We start from the raw sequence: 18562 nt of genomic DNA, 5'->3' as shown, positions 1-18562 counted from the left end.
CACCAGAAATACACAGTCTGTGAAAATTTCAGAAGTCTAGCTATAGCGGTTCTTGAGTTACAGCCTAGAGACAGACAGACAGACAGACAGACGGATAGACGGAAAGACAACGAAGTCTTAGTAATAGGGTCCCGTTTTTACCCTTTGGGTACGTAAGTACGTAAGTTCAAAGAATAGTCGTAGTCTTAGCATTTCTTTGCAAATATTTAATTTATAAGAATATTTCATTAATTAGATTAATTATAATAATAATAATTAGTTACTTAACCATCAATCTATTTCAAGTTTACTTAAACTTGAAACAGATTGATTAGGAATTTTAGGATAGTTATGCCCGTTTGCACTAAACTTAGGAATCGCCTAAGTCCTTGCCTAATTTGTTTAGGCTACTCCTAGCGAAAAATTTGCTTGCACTAACCTTAAGCCATTCCTAACTCCACTTAGGAGATTCCTAACTTTAAGGGCCCGAATAGGAAGCGCCCAACGAGTAAGGCGATACTTAAGTAGTGTTTTTTGCGTTACACAGCATAGATATCCTTATCCTGCCCAACCTCGGTTGAAAATAGTCGCACAAACCGTAATTTCTCCTCTGCCGTGAAATTGGGAGTTCTTTTGCGTTTTAAACTTTCCATTTTATTAAGGATAAACACTGACCTTTTACCTTTTAAAATTAATAACCACACGATGACTATCTCTGTTGCCAAAAACACTAGACGATGACAAATTCAAACAGATTTTGTTTTTTTAAATAATAGACCATAAACAATCTGTCATTACAATCGTTCGTCATTCATTTATCATTCACTTTACTAGGCAATTCCTTAATTTCGTCAAAGCTGAGACAAAACTGTTAGTGCAAACCAAATTTTATTTAGGCTGCTCTTAATCTTAGGTGTATCATAACTAGGACAAGCCTAACCCAAGTTTAGTGCAAACGGGCATCAGTATACTATACTATAATAGTAAGTCTTAAAAAAATGATTAGTTCTATGTTACAATGAAGTAAAAAATAAAACGCCATCTGTTGAATCGTATTAGAACTCAAATGTTCATTGCATCGATATATTTCTGGATTTTTTATAATATTAAGTATAATTAAAATATATTTAAGATTTTTGAAATTTTATTTTAATACACATCCAAGACCCAGGAACATTGAAAACTTTTTGTTCCGCCTGCGGGACTCGAACCCAGAACCCCCGGAATGAGCGCTGGCCACGCGCAATGCGAATTCATTTTCATCGATATTTTCATGGAAATAAGATATTTTCCCACATCGAAATGTAGCCTATGTCCTTTCTCAGACTATAGAATAACTGTGTACAAAATTTCATTGCAATCGGTTCAGTAGTTTTGGCGTGAAAGCGAGACAGACAGACAGACAGAGATACTTTCGCATTTATAATATTAGTATGGATGCACTTCCACCTTTCGCTACGTCTAATTATTCTGGTATTTGGACTTGAAAGAAAATAGTTAAAGTCTCTTGCCAGCTGCAGTAAAAATTACTTAAAACAATAATACTATGTACATATTATCAAACTGTTGCCCGCGATTTCGTCCGCGTTGACTTCAGTTTATAGTGCGCGATGTCAACAAAATTGGTGTCAAAAGCTTTTATAAAAAAACCCTGGTACCCCTTAAATCAAAACAGCTGTGCAGTGTGCACATATTTCATTTTTAAAAATTAAACTTTATATATTATGCCAAATTTTAAAGCTTATTTAGCCCCCCAATTACACAACTTTACCCATAAACTATTTATCATTGATAGGTTTAAGGTTACGTCACTGTATATAATATAAAGTACTGACTTATTAAATAATGTAAGAAAGAAATAAGAATCGAAAAAAATCGAAAGTCAAGGGTATGATGATACCACCTCTTATAGAAAGATGTTGGGCAAGCGTTAGCGCGATGTAAAAGATGCACGGCGCCATCTAGTATGAATTTTTGGGACTAACTTAATTTGAACAAATTTTCGTATTTTCACCCCCTTACAACCCTTTTTTTCCAGTAAAAAAGTAGCCTATGTCCTTTCTCAGGCTTTAGACTATCTGTATACAAAATTTCATTACAATCGGTTCGGTAGTTTTGGCGTGAAAGCGAGACGGACAGACTGATAGACAGACAGAGATACTTTCGCATTTATAATATTAGTATAGATTATCATTTCCATAATACGGGATAAGTTTTTTGTTTACTTCGACTATAAAAGACTTTCAACTGCTGGATCGATTTCAATGAAATTTATTAACTGACATAATATAGCTAAAGTTAGGTATTTTATATCGCAAGAATACGTAAATTTTTTATGTGCTCTCCCTGGAATTTTCTGTTGCACGAATATAGTCGCGGACATCATTTAGTAGGTACTTACTTCATAAAAATATAAGTACATAAAAAATAAAAATAAACATGTTTTTACAATAATTATGTAACTAAACTTAGTGATGATACTTTAGAGTGTGTATTTCACTGAATAGAGTTAGCTGTGAAAGTAGCTGCGCTGAAAGAGTAACTATTTTTCTATTGTATGGAAAAATTCATGACGCCGGACCCGGAGAGCATGCAGCCCAAATTGCAAAATAAAAGCTTTTTCAGTGCTGCATAGTGCATACACATATACAAGCGACGCCTACACAGTACACACCCTAAATTATTATCACCATGTTTTGTTACACCTTGTATAATAATAAAACAATGATTGTAGCAAAATATTATATTTTATTGTTAATTATTATCATAGAAATATTGGATATAATCTTATACATAGCAAAGTCTTTTATGATCTAAATTTAGGCACACCATATGTTACGTGGGGAACGCCCTGACTAGTGGAAATGGTGTTGAATTGATATTTGCCAAACCCAGAGGACCCAGAAGATCCAGAAGACCCAGAAGACCCAGAGGACCCAGAAGATCCAGAGAACCCAGATGATCCAGAAGATCCTAAAGTAGAACTTGAGCTTGACCCCAATCCAGAGTTAAAGTCGGAGCCAAACTTGTTTGACCCAGAGAGCAAAGTGTCAGACTGGACATTACCAGTTCCTGAAGATTGTGAAGATCCTGGTATAAGAGCAGTCAAGGTACTACCAATAGGTTTTAAGGTTGAAAAATTAATGTTTCCAAAATTTGCGTTTTGGATTCCATTTGAAATTCCACTTGGGATGTAAGAGGGTAGACTTTGCAAACCTGAAGAAATTCCACTTGGGATGTAAGAAGATAGACTTTGCGAACCTGAAGAAAATCCATTTTGGATATATGTAGGTACAGTTTGAAAGCCTGAGGAAATTCCATTTTGGACGTTATTAAAAATTGAAAAAACACCATTGTTTTCACTAGCGTTATCACCAGCACGATTATCACTAGGTTTTGACTCGCTCGTTTCGTCGGCGCTACTTGCTAAGTTTGCCTCAGCGTCATTAATAATGGAATCGCTTGAACTAGTTTGTGAGGCAAAATTTAAAGATAATTCCAAAGGTGAATTATTGTTAGATGATTCTGATGAAACTGAAGTATCTGATGAAATTGACGAGTCTGATAAAACTGACGAGTCTGATGAAACTGACGAGGCTGAAACATCCGTAGGAGCTGATGAATCTAATGAGGTTATTGCACCAGTCGAAGAAACGCTGCTAACGGAAACTGAACTGTCAGACTGACCAGAATTTGAATTACCAAAAACTGATTGAATGGTGCTATCTAGATCACTTTCAGATACTGCAGTGACTGCGCTACTTGACGAACTACCTTCATTGACCGATGAATCTTCTTCTCCTAATTTAGATGTTAAGCTTGACGTACCGGCACCAGAGAAAGTAGCTGAAATGCCTCCTTTATTATAGTCATTAACTATGTTGTTAATAAGAGACTGTGAGTCATGTTTATTGTTGTACTTAATAAAGAATACGTCAGGTTTAGTTGGTGCCTTTTGGTCGAATTTAGGAAGTACAATGTTCTTAGCGTCTTCGGGTTTCTTAACCAAAACGTATACAATAGTTTTTTCTTCGGTTTGTTGAGGCACGGCTATGATCTGAGGTTGCGGCTGTGGTTGCGCTGGTGCCTTAATGAATATGATCTTATAATGTTTCTGCGGAGGAGGCAGAACAATAGGCGCACGTGGTTTATGTTCTTCTGGTTCTTCGGGCGCAGCATGAACGTAATAATGCTTGAAAACTTGGGCTGGTTGGTTACTTTGAACTACATTAACATGTTCCTGCTTATGTACATGGCTTGATTGGTGGTTTGAAATAAATTGGTTAGCAGAGCTTGCAGCTTGGTAGTAGCTGCCAATTTTGTCAAGAGCGCTGGTATCAACGGAAACAGAAGGGATTGTTTGATAGTTGGGAATATAGGAAACTCCTGAACTTTGGCCCCCTTGCAAGTAGTTGTAGTTGGAACCGGTATTTAAGCCAGCTCCAGATCCACCACTAAAGTGTGAGCTTGACAAAGATCCACCGTTGTAGTTAGAACTTCCAGCATTGTTATAATTGTCACTTCCAGCGGTATTGTAGTTGGAGCCACCAGCGTTGTAGTTTCCGGATCCCGTAGATGCCACGGAACTCGCCGTGTTATAGTTTAATCCAGAGCCAGAAGAACCAGTGTTGTAGTTAGAGTTCAATCCAGAGGTGGAAGACACTGAGCCAATGTTATAGTTTGAGTTCAGACCAGAAGTAGAAGAGACAGAACCAGAGTTGTAGTTAGAGTTCTGTCCTGAACCAGTAGAGGCGGCTCCAAAGTTATAATTGGAGTTTAGTCCTGATCCAGATGAACCCGAGTTGATTAAGTGATAGTTTGAGTCACTCGATCCGGTATTGTAGTGTCCGGAACTTCCAGTGTTGTAGTGGGAATTTGATCCGGAGCTACCTGCTGTTCCGAGGAGGTTGTAGTTCGAGCCTGACGTGACACCTCCTGATCCTGAGCTCGGCCTCGAGGACCCGGAAGACGATGTCTCGCTGTACTCGTAGTTATTGCTGGAGAATACGTTGCCACCGTTTACTGGATAGTTGGAGACAACGCTGAAAGCGTTGTTGCCACTTGGAAAGGTTGATGCTGAGCTGAATGCACTGTTGCTGCCGCCGACTTGGTAGATGGGGAGACCGTAGGAGGTGGTCGGTTTATCGTAGTGGTAGCCCAGGCTCACATCTCCAAGCGCAACCCCCACCGTCAGCCCTAGTATCTGAAAATAAAATGATTAAATATTAAATTAAATACATAATATACTGCGAAGTAGAAAAAAAGTGAATTCGCACCGTGATTGATTTATCCATGCTCATAATTTTTTATCCTATGATATTTTTAAACATGTTATCTACTATTTATTCGGAGTCAGGCCCGTCATCATTCAGCTACTAATTTTTAGGGTTCCGTATATTTAATTGATAATATGTAATAAATAATTGTATACCTAAATTGTGCATAAAATGTCAAGTGTTCATTAGAGCAATTTAAAGGTCAAAGGATCTGCAAATAAACTTTAAAATCTTAGATCTTATCAGTTAATTGGTTATTTAAAATATCTTGTTTCGTCTCCGTTTGCTTATTGATATTTTTTGTGATAAATAGTAGAATACTATTTATCACGAAAAAATGTATGGTGTACTTTCCCTTGAATAATTCAAAGACGATTCCGACTTAAACAATAATATCAGTAAATTTATTAAATTAAAGTTATGTTATGAATTAATGTTATGTAATACCATCAATTGTTATCGGTGCCGGCCTCAGAAGTGCCGGCGTTTGAATTATTTTTAACCACTTTATAAAAAAAAAGAAGCATAACATTCTGAATATTATTAACTTTAAAGCCTAAACTTGACACACCCACAAGGTTACAGTACCGGATTTCCTGTAGTATTTAAGTTTCATCATGATGACATAATGACATGACACGTATGATGTAATGGGCTTGCAACTTGCATCTAAGGCTTAATGCTCACTGCTCACTTCGGCAAAACAGTCGATAGTGACTCTTGAATATAAGTCTCTAAACACACTAGGCCGAAGTTACGCGGCGGAAATTCCGCATGATTACGCCCGCAATGTCAAACGCATACAATATATATAATTACAGGCAGAACGCGACGGAATAGTGTGTCATCGGTAATTTAAAATACTTTGCGCGCGTAACTTCGGCCTAGTGTGTTTAGACCATAAAGTTAATATACCTAGCGGAATAGAGAAACAAATACCTGAGCAAGAGAGATGATCACATCCGTAGTGTCGATTTTATTATTCATTTTTATACTTGAAAATAAGCCCCGAATTGTTTCATTCCTAAATTTAGATACTACATTATATTTCCGAGAATTCAATCTGAGCAAAAACACAATATCTTAAAATTTTCTCGATAGAAAAAAATCACAAAGATGCATCTAATTTTCACAAATTTTTCATTTATTGCCATAACCGTGCATTGAACTAAGTTAATATTTTAACACATTGTATAAAATTCTATCATTGAGTGATCGACCTAGCGGATTTTTAAAGTGTTGTATATTTATCGAGTTATAGAGAAAAAACTAATTTGGCGATGAATCAGCGTCGTTCTTTTTCACCTGGCATATGAAAGACGGGCGTCAGTGTCAAGAGAGAAGGACGATGTTTGATTTTTGGGATTAGTCGCCCACTTAAACTGAGAATAGACCGTGACAGTTGACATTTTATTTCATACTCTTTGAGTAACTTGGTGAAATGCAAACGATAATATCCTAGAGTAAATTAAAGGAGTAAAATTATTCTCATGATAGTTATAGGTACTCGTGTAACTTCAAGTTTGATCGCGTCGGGCCTAAATAGTAAACTATTTAATCTATTGATGATTCTCGCCTAAAGGTGTGAATCATAAAAGTTTATTATGCGGGAACCGTATATTTTCCGGGATAAAAAGTATCCCTTAAGAAGAGTCCACACCGCCGTTTTTCCATACAAACGCTGTCCCCTGTTTCCTCCCTGGATAATGCCGGTAGAGTTATGATTTTTTTCCTGAATATCTATGGCCACTATTAGCATGTCCCTTTGTTTTCTCTTTTTTCATAATTTTATTATTAAAAAAGATAAGAACGTCCAAAAACCCAAAAAATGGCCAGATTTTCCTCTGTGTTCAGACACCCAGAAAACAAAACTGGCTAGAATATACAAAAAAATAAAATAAAACATTCTTTTTCTTTCTGCTTTAATTCTTAATGAAAAAAGTATTTAAATCGGTCAAGTTTTGGAGAAGGAATCAGCGGACAACGAATCGAAGATTTTCTGTTCTTTTATTAGAACTTTTGTCGTGTTGTCTCTATCGCGCTCTGCGGTGGGAGACTTGAGATTGGTGAGACAGCAATACATTTTCAAATACCTATTTTCAATTTTTCTCGCCCCTGGTGTATCCTCTTAACGTTTCCCGAGACTGAAAGTATTGCCATACCAAATTTCATCAAAATAGTCTATTGAATAGCTTAGGCGTTAATCATAAAAGTTTATTGTGCGGGAACCGTACATTTTCCGGGACAAAATTAGTATTTCTTGTCCTATCCCGAGACTCAAAGTATCTCCATACCAAATTCCATCAAAAATAGATTGAATAGTTTACGCGCAAAACATAAAAGTATATTGTGCAGCTTCGCCCGCGTAAATTAGATATTTCACAGACAAATTAGTTAACAAAAATAGCCTATGATCCTTCACGTGGTCTACTTCTTCTCTGTGCCAAATAACAGAAAAATTGTTCCAGTAGTTCGTGAGATAAGCCACATTTTCCTCTATTTCTTCGCTCCTATTAGTCTTAGTGTGACAAAATATAGCCTATAGCCTTTTTCGATAAATGGTTTATCTAACACTGAGAGAGTTTTTTTTAAATCGGACCAGTAGTTCCTGAGATTAGCGCGTTCAAACAAACAAACAAACAAACAAACAAACAAACAAACTCTTCCCAATTATAATATTAAAATATAGATTAAGTATAGATTATTATTTTGTTATATTATATAAGTATTATTAATTCGTCGCGCGCTGCAGTGCGGTCCGCCCGTGCGCAGTTGCTTTACGATCACGCGTATTAGAAATAACCTCGTGAGTCGTGTCAAGTGACGTTTTATAACAATAATAATGCCTACAAAGTGTGATAAATGTGATAAAAGTATCACCAAAATAATTCCTGGTTTGGAATACCTCAGCTGTTCAAAGGTTGTGCACGCTACACAAACTTGTGCAGGATTAACCACAAAACAACTCGCTGCAATACGCAATGCTAATAGCCTAGACTGGACCTGTGGCGAGTGTCAGGCCGAGTCACCACGTAGAAAGTCTTCTTTTATTATACCAGATGACGAGGAGGAAGATTCATCCGTACAACTTGGTGATTGTATCGGTAGTTTCGATCCCAGCAAGTTTTTGAATGATATAACGCAGGAAATTAAAAGGGGTTGAAAAAGGAACTTCAACCTTTTGAAAGATCCTTAAACCTTTGTTGTAGCAAAATAGACGAATTATACAAGCCTGTGGAATGTCACGGCGACGAAATAAAACATATGCAGAACAAGTATAAACAAATAAAAAACGAACAATCACATCAACAACTAGAAATGAAAGCTCTAAAACAGTACTTACTAGACAAAATACTAGAAGTTTCTGGAGTTCCACAAACGCCGAACGAAGATCTATCTAGCATCGGAGTCAAAATGGCCGCCGCCTTAAAAATGGATCATAAAAATTTCATGAAGCGATTAAATGGAAGGCAAGACCGTCCAGGCTTAATACATGTAGGATTGTCAAATATAATCGAAACCGAAATCTGGGTGAAGGCTGCAGAAAAGCAACCTATTACCGTAAATAACCGAATTGATGCCGCCTCTGCATTAGACAAAAATAATTCTACAGTTCGAATCAGAAAAGCCCTTTCCAAAAGCAATAAAACATACAAAAAAACTTCGGCCAACGTTCAAGCACGTATGGTTTCAAGATGGAAAGGTCCTTGCTCGTATAGATGACGGTGGGAAGCCCTACGTCGCGAGATGTGAGGAAGACATCGACACGATACTTGAACAAGTAGCTACTATGAATCAGTAAAAGTAGACCCAGTTGGACATGATTTATCATCGAGTCACTGTGAGTTACAAAATTGTTTTAATATTAATGACTTTAGAAAGAAATTTTCTTACATAAATTCGAAGATGATTAAACTTTCGTTATTGCATGTTAATATTATAAGATCGCTTAAGAAAAATTTTTCTAGTTTATTGCCGTTTGTTATGTCATCTAAATAATTATGTATTGATGTATTAATAGGTATTGTCCGAGGTAAATATATCGCATGAACTTATAAATATGTACCAAATAAACGGATATAGATTGCACAGCGAGCTACGTAAAAACCGTAAAGGTGGAGGACTATTTGTTTACATTAAAAAATTGTCATACATTTTCTAGATACGAGTACGACCATGTTACGCTTACTCACTGTGAATCGGTAATAGGTAAAATCAGCACGTACTCCAATTATTCGTCAGTAATCTGTGCAATATATAGACCGCCGTCTGAGAGTAAGCACTTATATATTAGTGAGATTAAGCATATACTGAATAACCCCTCGTTTACTAATATTGATGTATACTTGCTATTGGACATAAATATTGACCTCAAACAAAGAAATAACATGTGTGATTATTATATGAATAAAATGTCCGCCTGTGGTGTAACGAGTGATATATCTGACTACACTAGATTAGAAAAATTAAAAGATAAAATAACCAGATCTTGCTTAGATCATATTTTTGTTAAAACACACTCATTAGACGTTTACTCGGCTGCGTTGGGCACTTGTCTAGCTGATCACCGCGCTGTAGTTATGTCAGAGTAGACAGAATGATAGAGTATGCCGACTTAGAACTGATGTTGACATTTTTAAATTTGACGTATTATGACGAAAATCGTCGCTAGGGTTGTTAACTTGTTACCTACGAATTTAAAAATATGACATATTCGATGGACGTGTTCTTCTTTGGTCGTATTGTTGTTTGTGTTTTGGAACATGCGATTAAAATTGACAGAATCCAATTTTGAAATCTTTATTTTAAATATTTAAAAATAAATTATTATCAGCCAGCGCGAGGCACATTCAGTTAAAAAAGGACTCAACTAATGCCGTGTTAAGAATTGAGTATAATAAATTTAGAAATAAAACACGTAAATTAATAGAAAAATCTAGAAACAGGTATTTCATTGATCTGATACAGCTGCAAAATACATCATATTTAGTTTATACTACACTATCTTTGTTATTAGCTGTACTTCCCCGTGAAGGATGAATAACTTTAGTCAATAGATTATTGGATAAGTTTATTTGTTTATTAGTTTATTACTAGATTATAGTGATATAATGTTGGGCGTGGTGAACTTTCTAAGCTGTACCAGACAAACCTTGCAGGTTTATGGTACACTCTCAATTAGACATAAGTTATAATTTGTATTACTTAAATAAATAAATAAATAAAAATAATTATTATGTAAATGACAACGCAACTACGCCGCTGTTTAAATAAATCGTTATTCACTTACGGCAAAACGTATTGTCTATATTTGTGTATTGATATTTGTCGTATCGTAGGTGAGCGGTAACCCTAACTACTACACGTGCATCGACTATTATGCAATTTAACCCTGACTTTGGGGAGTTCGATGAACTCTAACAATGAACTTTCTTTTGTTATAGTCATTATTGCCTAATCAATATCTCCATACTCAGCCATAGTACTTTTAAACCATACTAATATTATTATGAAACTAGCTGTTGCCCGCAACTTCGTCCGCGTCAGTAAAATGTGATAACAAAGATAATCACATTTTACTGACGCGGACAAAAATACCCTTTTTAAGGTTCCTTTATAAAAAAAGTAAAATATAACCTTCTCCTTTTCGGAAGCTGGTAAAAAAGTAGCCTAAGTTATTCCTTACTACATCAGCTATGTGCCTAAAAAAGTCCCGTCAAAATCGCTCCAGCCATTTCAGAGATTAGCCGGAACAAACAGACAGACAGACAGACATACATACAGACAAAAATGTAAAAAAAAATTGTTTTGGTGTCTGTACCCTATATATGAATATATGCATTTAGTAAAAAACGGGTCTTTCAATTATTACAAACAGACACTCCAATTTTATTTAAATGTAGATAGATGTTAGTTTGTGGTTTCTTTATTCCTGTCTTTACACTTAAATCACTGAAACTGTTTTAAATGACATTTGTATAGTACAGTACCTACACTTGCTATAGGACTTTAACCCGGAAAACACAGAAAGGTTTTAATGGCGGAAAATTGTACGTTTCCCGCGTGAACAGTTAGACTATGCATAATATAAATCGAACCTTAAATAATTGTTTTGCAACCTTTTTAACCGACTTCCAAAAACGAGGAGGTTATACGTTCGGCTGTGGATATATTTTTTTTATGTATGTTTAACGATTACTCCGCCGTTTGTGAACCGATTTTCAAAATGTTTGTTTTGTTGTATAGGGTATTACTCCAATTTGGTACCGTGTTCAGAAAAGTGGTGACTTGATGATGGGATCCATGAGTAATCGAGGGAACTCCTCAAAATTCAAATGGAAACATATGATTTTTTTGGTTTCATATGAAGTATTCTAGGCATATGTTACCAAAAAGTAAGATTTTGCACCAGGATATACCATGGTTCGAAGGTGGTGAACGGAACTCCTTACTCCTTATAGATACAAGTTTGAGGGTTTCGGCGTTATCTTAAGAACTGAAAGCATATACTACTATGCAAATTTTATTAATCATCATCATCATCACCACCATTCCACCATAAATCCATGAGTAATCGAGGGAACTCCTCAAAATTTATATGGAAACATATAGTGACTTCAATTTTTTAAGAAGTATCCTAAGCATATGCTACCAAAAAGCATGATTTTGCAATAAGATATAACATGGTTCCGAAGGTGCTAAGAGAACTCCGGATTCCTTATAAATACAAGTTTGGGGGTTTCGGAGTTGGTTTAAGAACTAAAAGCATATGCTACTATGCAAGTTACATTCATCATCATCATTATCACTACCAACAGTCACCATGAATTATCTAAATATAATACGATGAGCCTTCTCGATGATATAGTCATAGTGCATAGTAAGAAGCATTTTGGAATCAAAATAAATGCCAAGATCCCGTACAAAGTTAGTTCGGTCTATAGGTACGCCACCAAAGTTATATGGAAAAATTAAAACATTCTTTTTGCGTGTGAAACTGATACATTGGCATTTGCCTATTTTGACAGCTATGTGATTTCTACGGTAATAATCGAATAAATTATTTAAATCTTGCTGTAAGAGTTCGCAATCTGACCGAGTTTTTACTAAGAGATATATTTTTTTATCGTCGGCATAAAGTAAATGTTTAGCATATGAGAGGCACCTATTGATATCAAATATACTAGCACTGTATAGTAATGGCCCAAGGTGCGATCCCTGTGGCACACCAGAGGGTATCACAACGTAATCAGATCTAAACCCTCCCAGAATGACCGCCTGTGAACGTTTAGAGAGGTAAGACTTAATCCATCGCAACAGATCACCGTGAATACCGAATCTATGGAGTTTTTTGAGCAGGAGACCGTGATCCACACGATCAAACGCCTTCTCAAAATCAGTGTAAATCACGTCCACCTCCCACCACGTTCCATGTTTTGTAAGACATAAGTAGAGAAGATAGATAAATTAGAAATCGTAGATCGATTTCTTAAAAATCCGTGTTGTGAGATAGGTATCCCTTTGGATAAAACTGGATAAATATGATTAAATACAAATTTTTCAAATACTTTACTTATCGTGTTTAAGATAGATATGGGTCTATAGTTAGAAATTGATGTTCTACTTCCTTTTTTGATAATTGGTATTATGTGTGCTCTCTTCCAAATGTCAGGAAAGATGCATTCTTTGAGTGATCTTTGAAACAAAATTGTAATAGGTAGGCCTAAGCTATCCGCACATGACTTGAATACAATCGGTGGTATTCCGTCACAGCCAGCACCTTTAGTTTTGTCTAATGATTGTTTCGGTGGAAACAGTGATATTAGATATTGAATCTGAGCTTGTGTAATGTGAGTCATGATAGTATCGGTCAGGGTAGTCAGATGATGGAGGAGTGAAAACGCTTTCAAAGAACCTACTAAATGCAGAACATATAGATTGTCCATCATTATACTTTGAAGTGCCTAATGTAAATTGTTTAGGATATTTGATGATGCCTTTTTTTGAACAAACATATTTCCAGAAGTATTTGGGGGAGTACCTAATGTGTTCCTCTGTTTTAGATATAAAATATTCAAAGCATTGGCTCAAAACCTTGTGATGTCTCTTTCTCAGTAAGGAAAATTCATCATAGTCCAAAGGGTTGCCATGTTTTTTCCACGCACGGTGAGCTTTCCATTTCTCTCGTATAATTTTAATTAAAGGTATTGAATACCAAATTGGATAGTACTGTTTGTTGAGAGAATGATGGCGCACAGGTACATGGAGAATAAAGCAATCATGTAATATATTATAAAAATTATCTAAGGCCTCATTCAAAGATCCAACATTCGATTCATTATTCCAGTCAATATTATTAAAATAGTTGTTAAGGTTATCATAATTACATTTGTTAAAATTAAATCGCGGGACATAGCGCTCAGTAAAAGGCTGTAATGAAATGTCAAGTACATTAATAAATAATATTTCAATGTAAATGATTCGATCTTGGTGTTTAGGTTACCAAGTTAGCAAATTTGATCATAAGATCTATGAGGTATGTTATTCTCCTTAAAATTTATAAGGACGATTATAGTTATATTTGAGCATAATATTATATTATGTTGAGCTGATGAGTTTCCTTGAGTGTAATGATAGAAATAAATTCACTGAACAGTACTTTAGAGCCTTTAAAGACAGGCGTATGAACATTAATTTTATCATTGCTTGATTAAGAGCGAGCTGTCGGATCCAGTCACTAAGCATAACACATTAGTCTGTACAAAAACCAGCTTATTAAATATGACTAAAAATATTGAAATTGTTATTTTTAACAAAAAATTAAAACCGACTTCCAGGGTAAAAACAATAATAATTTATAATGAACAAAAAAGTGTTCAATAATTCTTACTCTTTAATGTGCCTTATGCATAACTCTCCTAAACCTCAACTATTTCTATGTACACAATCTTCATTATTTTGAAGTCGGTACCAGTCTTAAATATTTAAAATATTTTGTCATCTAAGAACTCAGCATCCTTAGCTGGTACCGTCTTCAAAATAATGAAGATTGATCTAATATTATGTGAGAAAAGTCGTTATTACAAATTCTCCAATAAATTAATAATTATTAATCTATCTTGGCATTGACATGACGATAGTGACTCATAATAGACAAAATTAATTATGCATACTTTGTTATTGATTATTATAATATTTAACGCATTATTTAAGATTTAAATATTGTGTTGCGAGATCTATTCGACCTCTAGGGTTTTTGACTGAAGACTGATCAGATATTCTCAGGGATAAGCCTTAAAATATAATAGCAGTATTTAGTGTTTTTCAACCTGTCGGTCGCGACTCCCTGAGGGGGCCGTGAGGCTTCTGTAGGTCGCCAGAGGTCGAATGAACTATTTTAGTCTGCCTAGGAATCAACTTCTCTGATAGTACTTTGCTTTGCTATAATATTGTTATACGTTATTTTTGTAATGAAATTTGGGGTTGATCGTATAATTGTGATCGTGTAACCACTCTAATTACTGCCGCACTCAGAATGGAACTAATTAGGTACTTAAATGTAATTAATTCAAAATTTTGACTTAAGCTTAAAAAGGTTAATCATAATATAATATAATTAATACGCGAACGAAAAACTTTGTAACCCTTTTTACGAAAAATGGGGAAACGTAGGTGCATGAAATTTTTCACAGTTATAGTTTATATGGTGAAGGAGTGCATCGAGCTAATATTATTTTGAAATTATGCTTTAATCATAAATTTTTTTAACAAATAAAACATTACACACACTACAACACACACACATGAGAAATGACAGATTTTTGAGTGACAAACCTATAACTACATACGAATTATACTCTTTTATTTATGGTTGAAGTCTGTTGACAACAAGTTGACAAATTGAAAATGGATTATATATTTTTTTAATGAATCTAAGATACTATTAGACAATGCTTACACGGCCAGTCGGAGATCAGCTAAGTCCCAGAGACAAGAGTAGAAAAAAATTATAAAGTCTATATTTTTTACAAAATATAGGTAGTAAGTCCTAATGTCGTTGAATCTAAGGTCGAATTTCGACCATTGGGCGATCTCTAGTCATAATAATTAAATGTATATGAGTACGGCGGTCAAAAGTGGTTTGGCAGCCTAACGTGTCAATTTCCAATTTTGGCAATTTAGCAGAGGGCACTAACGAAAGTTAGTACCTACTCTTAAGTCTAAACTCTAAAGTACCTACACCGTAGTCCGTTCCTATAAAATTGTATCTAGAAATGTGAACAAATCTTTCGGTTTTGTTACATTTCTGAATTATTCTGAATTAAATTAAATGTTTTCCATAATTTCCTAATGGTAATGGATCATCAGAAGCCACATTACGAAATGACATAAATATTAATGTGGAGTCTTTGCCACTTGTACCGCAGTTATAAAAGTTTCCATCAGTATACCAGATATCTGTTATATAAAGTGTAATAAAATCAGTTTATGATATTTTAGGCCTAACATAACCTTTTTTAAAAGTGAAAAATAAATATTATTCGAAACCTTAAACAAAGTAAATTTTTTCTTGGGGATAACTTTAGGAATCTCGTCTCCCACTGCCGGACATTTTTGACAGACTTGCTTCCCGCTGCATGTCACTCAAATAATTTTTTTAACCCTGATGGTTGCGGCCCGCGTCACCGATACCAAAACGTGTTTCTGACCCGTAAAAAAGGGTTGAGTACCACTGCTCTAGCCCTAAAAAATGTGTGAATCTAAAGTAAACTTTGTATCATAGATCAAGTATGGCTCTGGCATTGGCTAGTAGATAACATTTCGCCACCCCATAAAGTTAATATACCTAGCGGAATAGAGCAACAATCTCGAGCTGTCAAACCAAACCGAAATTGGTTTCATCTGTGTGTAAAAATATGTGTATGTATACACTTACACAAGCATGATTGAACATGAATTCTATTAGATTAAATTGTCAACGTGCGGCACGTGCCGACTGGACGTCAAAAAGAGAGTGCTGCTGTCATGTATCACAGTGACGTCTTTCTTGCCTATGTTTCTCTATTCCGCTAGGTATATTAAGTATTAACTTTATGCGCCACCCGGATCCTAAACCAGAAATCCTTGTAAATAATATCAGCTGAAGACGCTTCTGTGTCACGTCACGGTTACGAAATTAAGTAGGATCAAATAATCGGCCAAATGCGAATCGGACTCGCGCACGAAGGGTTCCGTACCGTTATAGAGCAAAAATAGGCCAAAAATTGTGTTTTTTCTATGGGAGCCCCCCTTAAATTTTTATTTTATTTCAATGTTAATATAAATTATTAAAGTACACATGTAAAATTTAAGGCTTTTGTGAAAATTTCAAATGCCTACCTGTTGTCATCATTGATACCGAGCAAAAAATGTTTGAAAAATCAAGTTTGTTGTATGGTATAATATTTAATTTATTTAGTATTTGTTGTTATAGCTGCAACAGAAATACATAGTCTGTGAAAATTTGAACTCTCTAGTTATAACCATACTTAAGTTACAACCCGGAGACAGATAGACAGACGGACAGACAGGCAGACACCGAAGTCTCAGTAGGTCGCGTTTTTACCCTTTGGGTACGGAACCCTAAGAATGCATCAAAATATGGATGTAACTGCAAAACGTATATTATATTATCTCCTAGATGTTGCGCCCAAATTCGTTTAGCGCGGGGGTCATCCATATTATTGCCGAGATTAAAACTAACCTATGTTCTTACTTCTTTCCCAGGCCTTTAAAGTGTATTCATAATTTAAAATTAAATCGGTTCAGTGGTTCAAGCGCATGGGCGTACCGAGGGGGGGGGGGGCAGGGGGGGCGACTGCCCCCCCCTGGATCATGCTGACGTCAATACTAAGTATATTATCTAGTACTTTCATCTATAAAAATAAAATAAAATAAGTCGAAATTTTGTCATTTGTTTGCAATACAATATTTTAATTATTCTTTATAAACACCTAGCTTATAAAAAAAGCTACCTGGGTACGCCCATGTTCAAGCGTGAAGAGGTAACAGACAAACAAAGAGATACATTTCGACATTAATTATAATATTTTATATTAACAAGGATTTTAATTCGACTTGGTCTAGTTTCGCGAGGCCACGTCTTATTTTGGTCATGATGGATTAGGTATTAACAATATTATTATTCTTAATTTTAATTCAGTCAAGTCAATTATTATACGGAATGTACTAAAACTAAGTGATAATACTTTAGAGTGTGTTTAAGTATGTGTTTTTTGTAGAGAGTTCATTGTAAAAGTAGCAGCACTGAAAGAGCTATTTTTGTGTGATTTGTATGGGCAAGCGCTACTGCGTCGGGAATTTTCCCATACAAAAGTTAAAAAGTTACTCTTTCAGCGCTGCAACTTTCACAGCGAACTCAATATAGCCTATAGGGGACTCATACGACATACGTACCCTAAATTATTATCACTTAGTTTTGTTACACCCTGTAGACTGTAGAGAAAGATCACTTAATTGCAACTAGAATGAAACTTTGTCACCTTGTTACTAAAGAAAACTTAACAGATTGTTATAAACCGCTCAAGTTAAATTTGTAATTCGCTTAGCATCACAATGATATATTTTTTTCTGTTTATGGTCTGTTTTTACGGTTAAAAGTTTTTAAGAGCGTTTCAATTAAAAATATTGTCCTATTTTTTATTTTTATCTGTAAGCAAGCATAAGCCGTCATGACTCAAATAAATGTCAACGTCAAATTAAAAAAAAATCAGAAAAAAAATTGCGCGTTTAAATGATCAAGACGACTTCGATACTTAGGGTGTAAGTACGCACCAATATAGAGTACATCCTGGAGCCACCGACTCCCACTACAATATAGAAGACGTGTGTCGCTCCAAACTTGGGGTCTCTCTTATATAGTGTGATGAAATCCAAATAGCCGATGCGTACAAGTACAAGGCCACAAAACCGGTAACAGACGAAAGCTCTTCAAAATAACTAAAGCATTCAATTTTTCTCTCTTTCAAAATATTTGTACGTTGTCCGCTACTTGCGCCTCATCCTGGACATTTTTGCAGGATAAATAGCCTAAATGTATGCCAGGACCCAAAATAATACCTCCGTAAAATAGTATTTTAAAAAGATAACTCTATTTTTAAAAAGATGAAACCGACTTCAAAATTGTACCTAGTTGAAAATTAAAACTACCTGTCTCTAAAACTACTGAACCGATTTTGATGAAACTTGCACTATTCCCTAAGTTTAACAATACCTAGTTCAGCAAAAAAAGAATTACTGAAATCGGA

General features: G+C 35.3%; 1 protein-coding gene across 1 annotated transcript; it reads right to left on the bottom strand.

The window, feature by feature from the left end:
• Nucleotides 1–2769: 2769 nt before the first annotated feature.
• Nucleotides 2770–18129, bottom strand: LOC121739325. The gene is made up of 2 exons (XM_042131717.1): nt 18090–18129; nt 2770–5182 (listed from the first exon to the last, which is right to left on the bottom strand). Exons 1-2 carry the CDS (start codon nt 18102–18104, stop codon nt 2786–2788), a joined length of 2412 nt encoding a protein of 803 aa, XP_041987651.1. The 5' UTR covers nt 18105–18129; the 3' UTR covers nt 2770–2785.
• Nucleotides 18130–18562: the final 433 nt, after the last annotated feature.

The sequence above is a fragment of the Aricia agestis genome, chromosome Z (assembly GCF_905147365.1).
Source record: "Aricia agestis chromosome Z, ilAriAges1.1, whole genome shotgun sequence".
Classification (NCBI taxonomy): domain Eukaryota; kingdom Metazoa; phylum Arthropoda; class Insecta; order Lepidoptera; family Lycaenidae; genus Aricia; species Aricia agestis.
Note: the sequence above shows the minus strand (reverse complement) of the source record. Positions and strands in the feature narration are given on the sequence as shown.